At 35.3% G+C, this 12,998-nt stretch overlaps 1 protein-coding gene across 2 annotated transcripts in view; it reads right to left on the reverse strand.

Annotated features, from left to right (window-relative positions):
- Positions 1-2,588: 2,588 nt before the first annotated feature.
- LOC134844327 (uncharacterized) overlaps positions 2,589-12,998 on the reverse strand; it is a 46,226-nt gene continuing 35,816 nt past the window's right edge. For both annotated transcript variants that reach the window (XM_063860960.1, XM_063860961.1), the window contains exons 8-14: positions 8,290-8,472; positions 6,523-6,646; positions 5,558-5,833; positions 5,074-5,231; positions 3,408-3,993; positions 2,964-3,048; positions 2,589-2,758 (exon numbers count right to left, since the gene is read on the reverse strand). In XM_063860960.1, coding sequence (XP_063717030.1) covers positions 2,670-2,758; positions 2,964-3,048; positions 3,408-3,993; positions 5,074-5,231; positions 5,558-5,833; positions 6,523-6,646; positions 8,290-8,472 — 1,501 coding nt within the window. In that variant the 3' untranslated portion in view covers positions 2,589-2,669. The remainder of the gene's footprint in view (positions 2,759-2,963; positions 3,049-3,407; positions 3,994-5,073; positions 5,232-5,557; positions 5,834-6,522; positions 6,647-8,289; positions 8,473-12,998) is intronic.

Raw genomic sequence — 12,998 nt, forward strand, 5'->3', positions numbered from 1 at the left:
CACGCCTGGTGAAACATATGTGAGTGTTTATGGAACCCCCAATTCGGAGGGTTTTGTACAAACAATTAGGTCAATTAAGGAAGTTAGGCGATTTTAAACAGATGGTCGACTTTTCGAGAATATTTTTCACTAGCAAGAAAAGCGTAATTTTTTATTTAGTGCTTCAGTTTTTCTACAAAAACAACGAAACTTTTCTTCAATCACCCAATTACGTTTTGCGAATTCTACTTGAGAATTTTTTTTCAGAAACAGTTTGAAGATATTTCGATAAAAGGTCAAAATTTCGATTAATTTTTGATCAACTTTTTTGTTGCATTCTATCATTCTCTGATTCCAAAAAGAATTTTTTAGAAGTTGGTGTTTTAGATATTCAAGTATAGGTGTAACTTAAAATTTATATGCCTGATACATGTGCAATTCTTTTACTGAGCCACCTTGTTGATTTTTTTTTTAAAAAATTAGGGGCTAAAATCTTCGTTTTCTTAAAAATGTTCTCAAAAACAAGAACGCTGCAAAGTTTGTATATTGCAAAAACCTTTAGCTTACTTCGTACAAAAGGATAGTTGCGATACGATAAATGCTTCATATCAATCAGTTTTGGGCTCTTAAGTCTCGCTGCCGCCTCATGTAAGTTCTACTTTTTTGAAGCAATGGGCGGGTCTAAGAGGTTTTTGATGACCAAAACCATTTGGAATGTCCTTTTCAATCAGCATAGCAAATGGATGCGTGATGAAAAGTTATAAGAGTTCGTTTTGCAGGGGGAAGGAAAAAGAGCCATTTTTAAACTTTGTTAGTTTGACGATCAAGGTGCTTGCGGAGGTTGTGGGAGGGTGAGGCTGCCAGTTAAAATCCTTTTTTGAAATCTGATCTAACTGCCTTTAAGTTAAATCTTATTTTTTTTGGGGTGGTTGTTTTTTTTGAGGGGATTGGGAGCGCGCTCCAACAAAAAACATTGTTTCGTAGAAATTTTCTTTTGAAGCTGATTAAAAACTTCTCGTTCGTGGCTTGTTTTTTTTTCAAATTGTCACAAGCGTTTCAGAAAATATTTGTTAAATTGCGTCTTTATAGTGTATTGTGAGAGCTTAGTAAAAAAATTTTGGTCTAGTTTATAAATGGTCGACAAAAGCTCGCAAGAAAAAATCCCAGATCCTCGACCAAACATATATGAGCGTTTATGGGACCCCCGTTTTGGGAGAGTTTTGTAAAAACAATGCGGTCAAAAAAAGGAAATTAGTCACTTTTAAACAGATGTACCAACATTTGGGAATACTTTCTTTAGTAACATAAAAAGCATAACAACAGAGAAACAACAACGAAACTTTTCTTAGGTTGACCCAATTGATTTTTTCGAAATCTGCTTAAATAAAATAGGGAACGCTGCATTACTTGTATCTAGCAAAAGCCTATAGCTTCATTTGTACAAATAGATGGTTTTCATACGATGAGAAAATGCTTCATATTAATCAGTTTTTGGACTCTTTTGTCCTACAACCGCCTCACAAGTAAGTTTTACTTTTTTCGGAGTAATGGGCGGTTCTGCGAGCTTATATGAGGAACATATCTATATGGAATGACCTATTTAATCAGCATAGCTATGACTGCGTGAATAAAAGTTAAAAATTGCAGGGGGAGGGAAAAGAGCCGTTTTTGCAGTTTCATTAATTTGCCGATCAAGGAGCTCGGGGCGGGTGGGGAGAGGGTGGTGTTACCAATTAACAAAAACTACTTGTTTTGAAATCTAAGCAAAAAGTTCCCCAGCAATTTTAGTAAACTTTTATATGCCAACAGTTTAGGTCTAGTTGATTTTTGAGGGGATGAGTAGTGCCACTCAACAGAATGCAATTTTTTTATTATTATTTTAAAAAACTTCCTACAACCATAATCGTTTGTGGACTGGTTTTTTTTTCAAAATGTCACATGCGTTTTAGAAAATTTGCGTGAAATAGCGTCTTTATACTTTTTTTATGACAGCTCTGAAAAATAGTCGACTTCTAAATGGTCGATTTCTAAATGGTCGACAAAATTGCTCTAGAAAAAATCCTGGATCCGCGCCTGGTTAAGTATATGACCCTGTTTATGGAATCCCAGTTTTCGCATGGTTTTGCACAAATTATGAGGTCAAAAAGGAAGTTGGTCGACCTTTAACAGAAGGTCGATCTTTCAGGAAAAAAATTATTTAGTAACAAGATTCAACTTTTCAATTACTGCCCCAGTATTTCTAAAACAACGAAGCTTTCGTCCGTTTTTATACTTTTCTTACCTCGACCCTGATTTTGCAAACTCTGCTTGAAAATTTTTGGCAAAAATATTCGATCATTTTTCAAAATTTGATCAACATACTGATTTACAGTTTTCTTTGTCTGCCTCATATTTTTCGATCAGTAAAAAAAGTTTTGTCGAATTTTTTTTCGTTTTCTAATTTTTTTCATTTTTAATTTTCGTCTTATTTTGCCTTCGCCCAAGTTACACATTCCCCTTTTTTATCTTACTGCTTTAATTTCTGCAGGAAGCTTAATATCAAAGGTGAAACAATTTTAACCAATTAGGTCCTTAAAACTCTTTTTTTTCATAACTATATTTATCTCAGAACTCAATTTTTACGATAAAGGTGAACGGGAACATAGCACCATAAATTAGGGAATTTGAGTTTCAATATGTTCATTCAATCATCATACATAATAAAGTGCGTTCTTTCTTCTGCTTGAGTTCGATTTGTTCAGTTTCGTTTGAGTTTCGTCGGCCGTCTTGGATGTTGGAGCTTAAATTGAACCAACAAATTAGACCTTTGAAAATTTTACGAAAAGAAAAGATAAATACATTTTTTCGCCTCATCTTTATACAGACAATAAAGATAAGGGCGCTCCAATAACTTTATAGGAATATCCAACGCCCTCGACCCTTTTAGTTATTTTATTAATTAAACTGTCTAATTATGTGTCTGAAACTACAAAAAATGAGCTTACTTTTGAAGACTCCTGCCTTCTGCTTTGAGTAAATTCTAGTCGCCTTTCCAACCAGAGGTCCTTGGAGGGGCGAACTTTGAATGTTCTAAAAAGAGAGAGAGAGAAAAGTTGTTCAAACTTGTGAAATAAAGCAACACGTAGGAATGGTAAAAACCACAGTTTTAGGTCATATTCGTTTTAATATGCTGTCTGCAATAGGTTGGATCGGCAATTTGCAGGCCTTCGATTTATTGGGTATTTTAGTATACCCATTCTTGGTATGAACAAAATGATTTGTGAACTAATATTAAGCAGGGGGAGTTTAACACAAGCCATACTAATTCTATTCTGAGTTTTTTTTGCCATTTTTTAAATTCGCTAGCTACCAACAAGCAATGAAAACCGATGAAAACAGCAATTTGAATTGAATTTAAATTGAATTTAATTGAATTTAAAACAACTCACCTCGAATTTGCTCGGTAGTCCACCCTTGTTCAAAGAACTCAGCCCAAACTTATGTGTCGGCCGTACTGCTTCGGCTGGCGCCGTATCCGAGTACCGAACCATCGGCTTTCTTTCCTTGTCGACTTTCCCCACCAACTGGGAAATCCTTCCCCCCTCGACGACTGTAGAGTTAGAGCTATTTTGGGAATTTGACGTTGATGGGGGTGTTATGTTGTTATTTTTTCCTTTTACGTCTACAGGTCCCTGGTCCGTTTGGCTTACATGTTTTATTGCGCTTTTTCGAGTCAAACTTGTCGACTTTGAGTTGTTTGTTTCTTTGATGGTACTACTGAGAGACTGTTTATTTTTATTTGATAGAGATGTGTTTTGTTGTTTGTTCGTGGTTTGGGTTTGGGTTTGGCCACCGATAATGCCTGAGAAAATGCGGGATTTTCGTTTAGTTGATGAGGTTGTAGGTTGTGTTCTGGGGGGAGACAGTTTGCTGAAAGTTTTATTGATTGACGTGGATTCTTTCCTGGTTTTGTTGATGACGATGTCCCTGCGTTGGAAACTGGACGAGTTTGCGTTTCTTGTCGGATCAAGTTTGCTGAAAATATATTTAAAAAAATTGTTAACTCCAGTCCTAAATCTCTATGCATTTATGGATGGCCCTATGCTAGTACTGGACCTATGACTTTTCTTGCGCTGAAAAGTGGAGCTGGATTAAATTAGGACAAAAAATGGGTTTTCCCAGCTTTGTTTCCAAATAGGAATCCTTGTAATAACTCGCAGGAACCAAGTATTCTTATAGGAACACAATCGGTCCCTCAAAATTGGATGCCAAAATTTAAAGTTCACCCTGACAAAAAAAATTGATTCAAAATTGAGTTGACAGAATTGGGGGGGGGGGGGGTGGCAGACGCGCCTTCTTCAAGAAGCCATTCGTCCCTCCCCCCTGCCGACCCAAAAGGTCTTCCCTTTGAGATATTTTGAGATATCCATTTATTTTATTGAGACCCCAAAATTTTTCTAAAGTGCCTTCAGCGCCGTTATACACTAATATGAATGGGGAAGAGCACGCCGAAAAAAAACACGGTTCTTTGGACAAAATTGTCCAAGAAGGGCCTACAGACGCTTTTATGGTCTGTTTTTTTTTCGCCTGCATTGCAAAAAACTAGGCCAAAACAGTCCGCATCTAAATTAGCCGTAGGTAATCGATTAAAAATGATTATTATGTTGATTTTTTGACAACAATAAAAAATTATACTTACCAGAGTTAGGTGTTCGAAGAACTTTTATTCGATTTTGATCATGATAAGCTCCAAGAGGTAACTATCTCTTATAATCGATTATTATTGATTATAGTGTTTACAAAAAACTTTTAAATCAATAATAATCAATTAAAACCGATTATAATTATGCGAGTGCTTATTGGAAAGAGTGCTTATTGGAGAGAGAAAATTGCGAGTACTTATTGGAATCAATGACTTGTTTTTGAGTCTTCAGTCTCCGTGTCTAGATCTTAGTAATTTCAGCATAATCGATATGATCATTATTTATGTCATGAGCATGGAGCTCCCTTTCTGTAAAAAGTCGTTTTCGATTTCTACTCTTGATTTATTGTCTTGTTGGCTTTTTTCTAACTCCTTTTAACCCAATTTTAACCCAAAACTTGTTCAAAACTCACTATAGAGGTTCTGCCGATGATGAGTTTTGTTTTACGCTAATGTCTCCTGGTTTGTCAGCATGTGTTCGTTCATATGTATCTGCATATGATCTCCGCGGATCTTCTGTATCTGCCGTTCCCGTGTCTCTAGGTAGAATGTAATCATTCTGCACAGTCGACTGAAATTGAAGACCAAAAATAATTCAGGAACTATTTATTCTTTAAGTAGCGATGATAAAGAAAAGAGGTTTTACGATAAACGACTTAAAATATGACTAAAAAGTGCGACTCAACTTTACCTCATTCTGATTAGTCGAAAACTTGACTAACTTAATCTACTTAACAATACCCCCCCCCCCACCCCCGCTTTTCTTTGAGGGGGGGGGGGCGATATGGGTAAATATTAACTAGATACCATATAGTTTTTTTTTATAGAAACAGATTATTTTGGCGTTTTTGATACGAATTTTTCATATTCTAGCTTGAGGAACAATAAGGCACTCACGGGTCTTGACTCAACTCCAACTAAATCATCATATTCATGTATCTCCTCTTCTTTGTTTTCGCCTTCAGTCCCACTTGGCACATTAACATTCATTCTCTTCAGCCTCTCTGTGGCCTTTTTGCTCGTCTGGTCTTGATAGGCCATAATGTCTGGCTGACTGTCGAGGAACTTGTTCATCAGGGGGTTAGAGTCCGGACTCACCATTAGGTCGCGAAGAGCGGCAGAGGTCAATCCGGCTATTCTCTGCTGCATATACTTTTGAAGTGACGATGTCACCTATTGGATAAAACATAGTTTTGAAAAAAAAACAAGATACGTTTTTTTGTTTAGTTCGGGTATGATCTTTTGGTATGCTTTACGAGTGAGCTTATGTTTAAGCTTTTAAGGTTTCGGCAACCCCTTTTATGAAATGTTTGTGACAAAATCCTATCAAAAGCTGAAAAACGTAAGAGTATTTGGTTCATGTGTAATTAAGTCAGAAGGTTCTGACGCCAGTAATTTTTTAAAGTATGTAAATATTTCAAGGTTTTTTTTCATTTTTTTGTTCGTGTGAGAATAAGGACAATAATTTAGATAGAGTACATCATTGAAACAATTCAAAACTATTTTTTTCTTCATTTTTTCTGGCTAACTTTTTTAGAGCACAAAGCATTTTTCATAGCTTAAATAAATGCTTTTTTTTCTCTACTCGCTTGCTTACTTGCTGTAAATTTGACCATAAGCCTAAATTTTTGAACCGGTTTTTCTTCAAGCAGAGAAAAATGTTTTAAGTTTTTTGAAAATCGATTGGGTCAATATTATATACTCCACCCCATCTGACGTTTATCTGTGATACCTTTTTTGCCTTGAAAGAAAAATTTAAAAAGCTCAAAAAAATCCGAAAAGAAAGTTCCTCCCCAGTTGCCGGAACAATTACAATGCTGAAAATTTGGCCAGTGACTTTTTTGATGGCTAAAAATTCCAACCTCTTTCCAAGTGGCGTGGAATAATTCCCTGTGAATTTCGTCACTTCTGAAGGGAAAAGGAGTCACTGGAGGAATGCCTGATTTCTTTCGAGGCACATGGAACTTCTCTTGCTGCTCAGACCACCTTAAACACGAACAAGCAAACGTGTAAAAACTCAATAATATACATGCAAACGTGTGTTTCTAAATATTTTGCAAAAAAACTTTTCGATAGACAAAAAACTTATTGACCCATTTTGCAAACTCTTTGCTATAATTGCTCCGACTTTCATTACGAAAGTAACGGAACACTTGTGCTCGAGGTGGATTTTTTTTAGTCAAACAAATTTCCACTTTGTTCAGTGTTCAACAAATTTTTTTATCATTCAAAAGGTATTATTGTCCTGAGCTTAAACTGGAAAAAGTATTTCACCTGTGATCTTTTTTTGTAAGTTATGAAGGTTTAAAGGTTGCAATTTGGGACAATTAACGCGCGATATTTTTCGCGCTGTTAACGCGTAAGCGGAGATTTAATCCGTCTTAGAGCTTGTTCCAAATTGGTTGAAGAAAGCTTATTTGTCATAATTGGTGTGTTACTAGGAGCAAATTTTATCCTTTGTACTTTATATGGCATGTGGGAGGATGATTTTCACAAAAACCTGAAGTTAAAAAAAGTTTGAGTTTATTTTTTTACGTGCAATTTTTTCATGTTATTCCTGCTCCATAGACCTCAAAAGGCAGTTGAAACATTCAGCACTGTGCCCTGATACGAGCAGTCTTGTTATTATTATACTGACGAGGCTTGTATCTATGGTTTTTTAGAGCGGGTGAAACTTCGAAAACTTTAAATTTTGTCGACCTTTAGAGCTCATCAAAACTTCATAAAAAAAAGGCTTAAAATGACGTTTTTGGGCACTCATTAGAATGTTTCAACCAAAATGTTGCGCAAGTTACCCATAAAATTTAGGCAGGGGTGGATTTAGGGGGGGGGGGGGGTCGGTGGGCGTCGTTTTAACTTCCTTCAGAGATTGGACCCTCTAACCAACCAAAAGTTCCCCCTTTTGGATACTGTTTTATTACATTCATTTTCGGCGACTAGCCCTAAAATTTGTCTAAAGACGCCACATATACTAATTTTAAAGCCAAGCGCTCCCCGAAAAACGCAAATTTTTGATCGAAAACTTCCAAATATTTACCAAAACCGGCAATTTTGAGGTTTTTTTTACAGAAAAATGCCTGTGGTACAAAAAATTTTGTCAAAGTGGGGCCTATTTAGTGTTCTATGAGTGTTCGGAAAATCAATTTGTTTTGACCAGGGGCGAGTCTAGGATTTTCTCAAGGGGGCGGATTTTCAAAAAATTTTTGAAAAACTTTTTGTCGACCTTTTTTAGGTTGACTAAATTGATTTTCCAGGCTCTCCCAAAGCACTCCCGAAGACTCTGTTTCGGCCAAATTTTCTGCGCCGCAGGCAAACTTTTAAAAAAAACAGGCCAAAAAAGGCTTTTAGGCTTTTTTTGGAATATTACCGAAGAAATTAGTACGGGGACCCTTTGGGTAGGCAATGGCTCGAATCCTTGAAGGGGAAAAGGTACCCCCCAAAAGTGCTGGTTGGTTCGATCTACAGAAAACGCCGACAAAATTTATTGAAAATTCCCCTCCGTTGAGAAAAACCTAGATGCGTAAATTTAGGGTAATTATGCTTTAAGCAATTTCGTAATTTAGCTTTAAACATTTTCGTAACTGCAGCTATAAAGATATTTTAGAAAAAATGATCTGGATAATACTGACGTTGAATGAGGGGGTTCCTGCTGGTCGAATGCAATGAGTTCCTCCATCTCCCCCTCCTGTACGAACACCTGTTCGACCATCTGTTCGTGGGTGAGGGGGATGGTGGAGGGGGAGAAGTCGTCGAAGGAGCGCACCAGACGGGGAAAGGGGTGCAGGGTACTGCTGCTGCCGTCGATGCTCAGGCTGAAATCAAAACTTGGCATGTTTTGGAATTTTTATTTTTAACAGTTGAACCAAATCAACTGAAACAGTTCTGGCAAGCTACCATGTGATACATAATGATTATAAATTTTTTATTCAACAGACAGAAACTATTCAATATTCAGAAATTATTCAACAGACAGTTGTCAATTTACATAATTCTGATATGTAAGAATAAGGACATCAAAATGGCAGACAGGCCTAGACAAGTGATGCCTACTCGCTACAAACGTTCAAAGAATACAACTTCTCATAGTTGAAAAAATGGATTCTTTTAAAATCCAGAGTTGACTTCTGCACCTGCTTTGCAATCTATTATCAATGGAGGGCTAACCTTAAGTATCAGATTTTAAATTTAGGAAAACCGAAGTTACTGAAGATACTGAAATGGACTGAAATGGAGACAACTGTAAGAAATTTAGTTTAAGTGAGGTTTTTCGAATGCGCCTGTACCTGGACAAAGCCTTATTTTTCAATCAAAAATAATGAATTTAACCCCCAAAGGGGACCCTATGGGTAGTGGGAGTTGAGTAGAACCACTGAGAGAGGAGGTCCGGCCACTCCCCCTAAGTGGAGTTCAAGCGTAGTTTAGTTTTTTGAAATTTTCAAACTGAATCATTTTTGATAGCGATTTTTGATTGAAAATTTTGTCAGTTTTTATTCTGTGTCTCAAGATATCATATGCACAGTTATTCCCTACAATGGTGGATTTTCACAGTGTGTTATTGGTTTTTTGGAGCGTAGTCACAGAGTATGACGGAGAGTTAACGGAATTATATTTCTCGCACTTTTCTGAAAAATTGTCAGCTAAAAGTTTTCATATCTTCACTTTTGTTTCCATAGTCCAATTGTCCTGAAAAATTGCAAACACAATACAAAAGCAGTTTGTCTTCGTATGAACTCTGGTGAAAAACAAAACAAAAAACAAATCATTAAAACTGATGCTCATATCTGGTAGGGTAGGATGGTACAAGAACAAGTATATATTGACGCTGAATTCAAAACAAGAGAACTGATTCAGAGATGATTCAGCACCAATTAATTACTGTGAACTTCAGCGCCGATTTTTTGATGCTTTGGAACTAATCATGGATAATATTCCACTGATCAAGGACTGATCACTGACTTTTCTCTGAATCGTTACTAAGTTGAAGTTGAAATGCAATCATTTAACTATTTAAAACTTAAGCCATTCAAACCATACGCAAAATTAGCCTGCTAGCAACGTTTTGTTTTTAAATTTTTTTATAACTACATTGATAGCTTTTGCTTAAAAAAGTCGAACAATCTACATGAAAACAAAGTTTTCAATGAACGCTCACTTACTATTTGACCCAAGAGTTTTTTTGAGTTCACTATGTGACAAAAAGCACTACATTTCTTTGCTTCGATAGTTCTTTGCGGCTGTAGTAGTTAATGCGGAGAAACAAAAATAAGGAACGAAAACTTTTGAATTTTTTTTTCTAAAATAGTCAAAGTTTTTCCACAAAAATTAAGATATTTCTTGAAAAATGTTGCCTATTTGTTCTTGCAAACAGCGAAAAATTATCCTGAAAACTCAGAATGAGAGGTACTCATTGCTTACAAGAACTTTTAGATTTGCAGTAAGAAGTTATCGAGTGTGATCAAATTAGTGTTCAACATTACCATTTTTTATCAATTATATTTAAGAGTGGTCCAAACATTAGAAAAATGAAGACCTTGTTATCGAAAATGAGAAAATTTGTGAACATTTTTTGAAATTTAAACTGAACCTAAGCCTAAGTCGCTTAACATCACGCTCAAACACACCAATGAGTAAGCAAATTACAAACATATCGTTCGTTTTTTTGCCTTTTTCTAAAATAGTTTGCCCGCTACCCGCTTAACAAAGTGAGCCATTTAATTTGCATACAAATGGCTGAGCATTCTCGTTCTTAACAGCAATTGGGATGTTAATTAATCATAAATTTTATCCTATCTGCATTTCAGACAATAATTTATTTTATTTTATCTAAACGCTATTTTATACAGCCACTTTTTCAACATGATATTAGTTGTTTGTTTGAATCTTTTGAAATCCTTTGAAAAAAAAGCTTATTTGAAAATGAAATAAAATCAAAGGTGATATAGTGTTACGTTTTTGTATTACTGTAGAGTACAGTGCTGATTTAAATAATCCGGACAAAACGAACAGTTTGAAACTTCAAACGTGTTTTCTCAAACTCAGTTGAGATAAGGCAGAGAAAAATCAGAAGAACGAAAGTTTCATTTAAAATTTGACCAGATTTGATATGGTGCAATTTACTTCTTTTTGAAATTCGCAACCAAAGTTTTAACTCAAAAAAAATAACTTTAGCTTTTTTCATTGATCAAGAATTACGCTGAAACTACCGAGTTAATTCAAGAAAAAAATATTTAACAAAAGAAGTCTCTTACACAGTTCAGCAATGTTCTAGAAGAGTCGTGTTTCCAGAAACTGGTGCAAAGCGTTAAAAATTGTTTTTAAGCAGAGATTTGATTTTTATATAAAATAATGACCTTTTTTGGCTATCAACCAAAAAATTATTCTCTTCTCTTTGACACTGTTTTGGAAATGTAATCCTTCTAGAGCTTTTTTGAGCTGTGTAAAAATCTTCCTTGATATACCTATTTCTTGATTTAACTTAGCTTTTTATTAACGAAACAAAAACTGACATGACCCAATTTTGAGGTAAAACTATGGTTGCAAATTTCAAAAAAAAAATTGAACCATACTAAATCTGGAAAAGTTTATGCAGATTTTGTTCTCTTCATTTTTCGTCTTATCTCAACCCAACTTAGGAACAACGTTGTTTGAAATTTCCGATTGTGATCGTTGTGTCCGTTTGTTTTAAATCAGCACTGTAGACTGAGCGACACTTTTAAATGAAACTTTTGAGCATGGTAAACGAGTGGTAAGCTAGGTGACATATCCCCAATATTATCAAGTTAGTGTGGCCCATTGCGTGACTGATTTGATTGAATTGTCGGGCACCTTTTTTCGCCTCTTCGGTTGCCGTAGAGGTTAGAGATGATAAGAAATTTTTTGTGACTTTCGAAAACATTTTGTGCTCATGTTCATTCTTCTGTTTCACAACAATATGGCTGCGCAGACGTGATTTGTTAATACGTCACAGTTATTTTTTTTATAAGCGGTTTGGAAAAAATATTCAGTTAATTAATTAGTTCACATTTGAGCGGGAAAAATCATGCTTTTCGAACACTTTAATCTTTTAGACGGTTGAAAAAGATTAAAACGGTGAGTGAATTTATTGCATCATCATCTATCATTAGAAAGAATTTTAATGTCTCTAGTCCATTCGGGTGTGGCCTCTGACTTTTGGTTGCCTTCGCCTCAAAGCTGCGCCAGAGAAAATGACCGGATGTCTCCTTACGTTTTGGTATGCGACTCCGTTTAAATATTTCATGAAGAATTCGATTGTGTTTGAATGCAGTTAAAGTTCAAACGAAGAGATGATTAGAAATTCTCTTTTAAGTTAAAACGGTTTTTTTTTCATGCCTTGACGCTCAAGTTCAAAGGTATGAAATAAAAATCACTCATTCGTTGAAATAGGTCACGAATGATCAACCAATAGGTGGACATTCAATTATAAAACCAGAGGTTGAATTCACACTGAACCGAATATTTTACTTAAAAGTGATTGTCACTTAAAAGGGAAAATCAAAATTTCGAAATTCTTAGATCTGATAACTTTATCGGAATGAAATTGAAAAGATATCATTAAAATGACGATATAAGTGTTAAAAGTAGCCATAATTTACTTATTAATAATAATTAGGCTGGTTGTTGTATTACAATAATTGCGATAGTAATGGGCCACGGGCGGATTTGAGGGGCGGGGGATGCTGACGCTCCTTTTACTACCCCTACAGGGATGCGGACGCTCCTTCTCGCCTTTAGTACTATTTCGATCCTAAGAATTTTCTTAGCGCCTTTGTCACTATATTTAAAAACAATGAGAAAAAAGTGCAAGCCGGAAGAAAGCGGGAGTTTGGTCAAATTCTTATTCAAAAAAATCCAAAAACGAAGCTTTTTAAATTTGAAATTTTTTTTTTTATGATTTACACTTTTTCATAAGATTAACACAATTAGAGCAAACTGGTTCAAAAGGTTTATTTTATCACTAGGAAGTGTGTCTTTACATCGTTCGTTGACGCCTAAAAAATATTTTAAAAAACAACGTTTTTTTAACTTTTTTTCATCTAATTTTTTTGTAGTAAAAGGCGATTCAATTATCACTGCGAAAAAGATATGTAATAATTGCTAAAACAATGTACGAAATGAAAAATTACTCCTATTTAGAGTTCAGTCTCTCACTGTGTGTTTGTAATTTTGCGTCATTAAGTCTGAAAACGGAAAATGCAGACACTTTTTAACCACACTAAGACATTTTTTTGGATTTCTTTGGAATCCGAATTATGAACAACACAGGGTTGATTATGATATCAAACTTGACAAAAGTTTTCTTTGCGGCACATAAAACTGA

The sequence above is a fragment of the Symsagittifera roscoffensis genome, chromosome 4 (assembly GCF_963678635.1).
Source record: "Symsagittifera roscoffensis chromosome 4, txSymRosc1.1, whole genome shotgun sequence".
In the NCBI taxonomy this organism is placed as follows: domain Eukaryota; kingdom Metazoa; phylum Xenacoelomorpha; order Acoela; family Convolutidae; genus Symsagittifera; species Symsagittifera roscoffensis.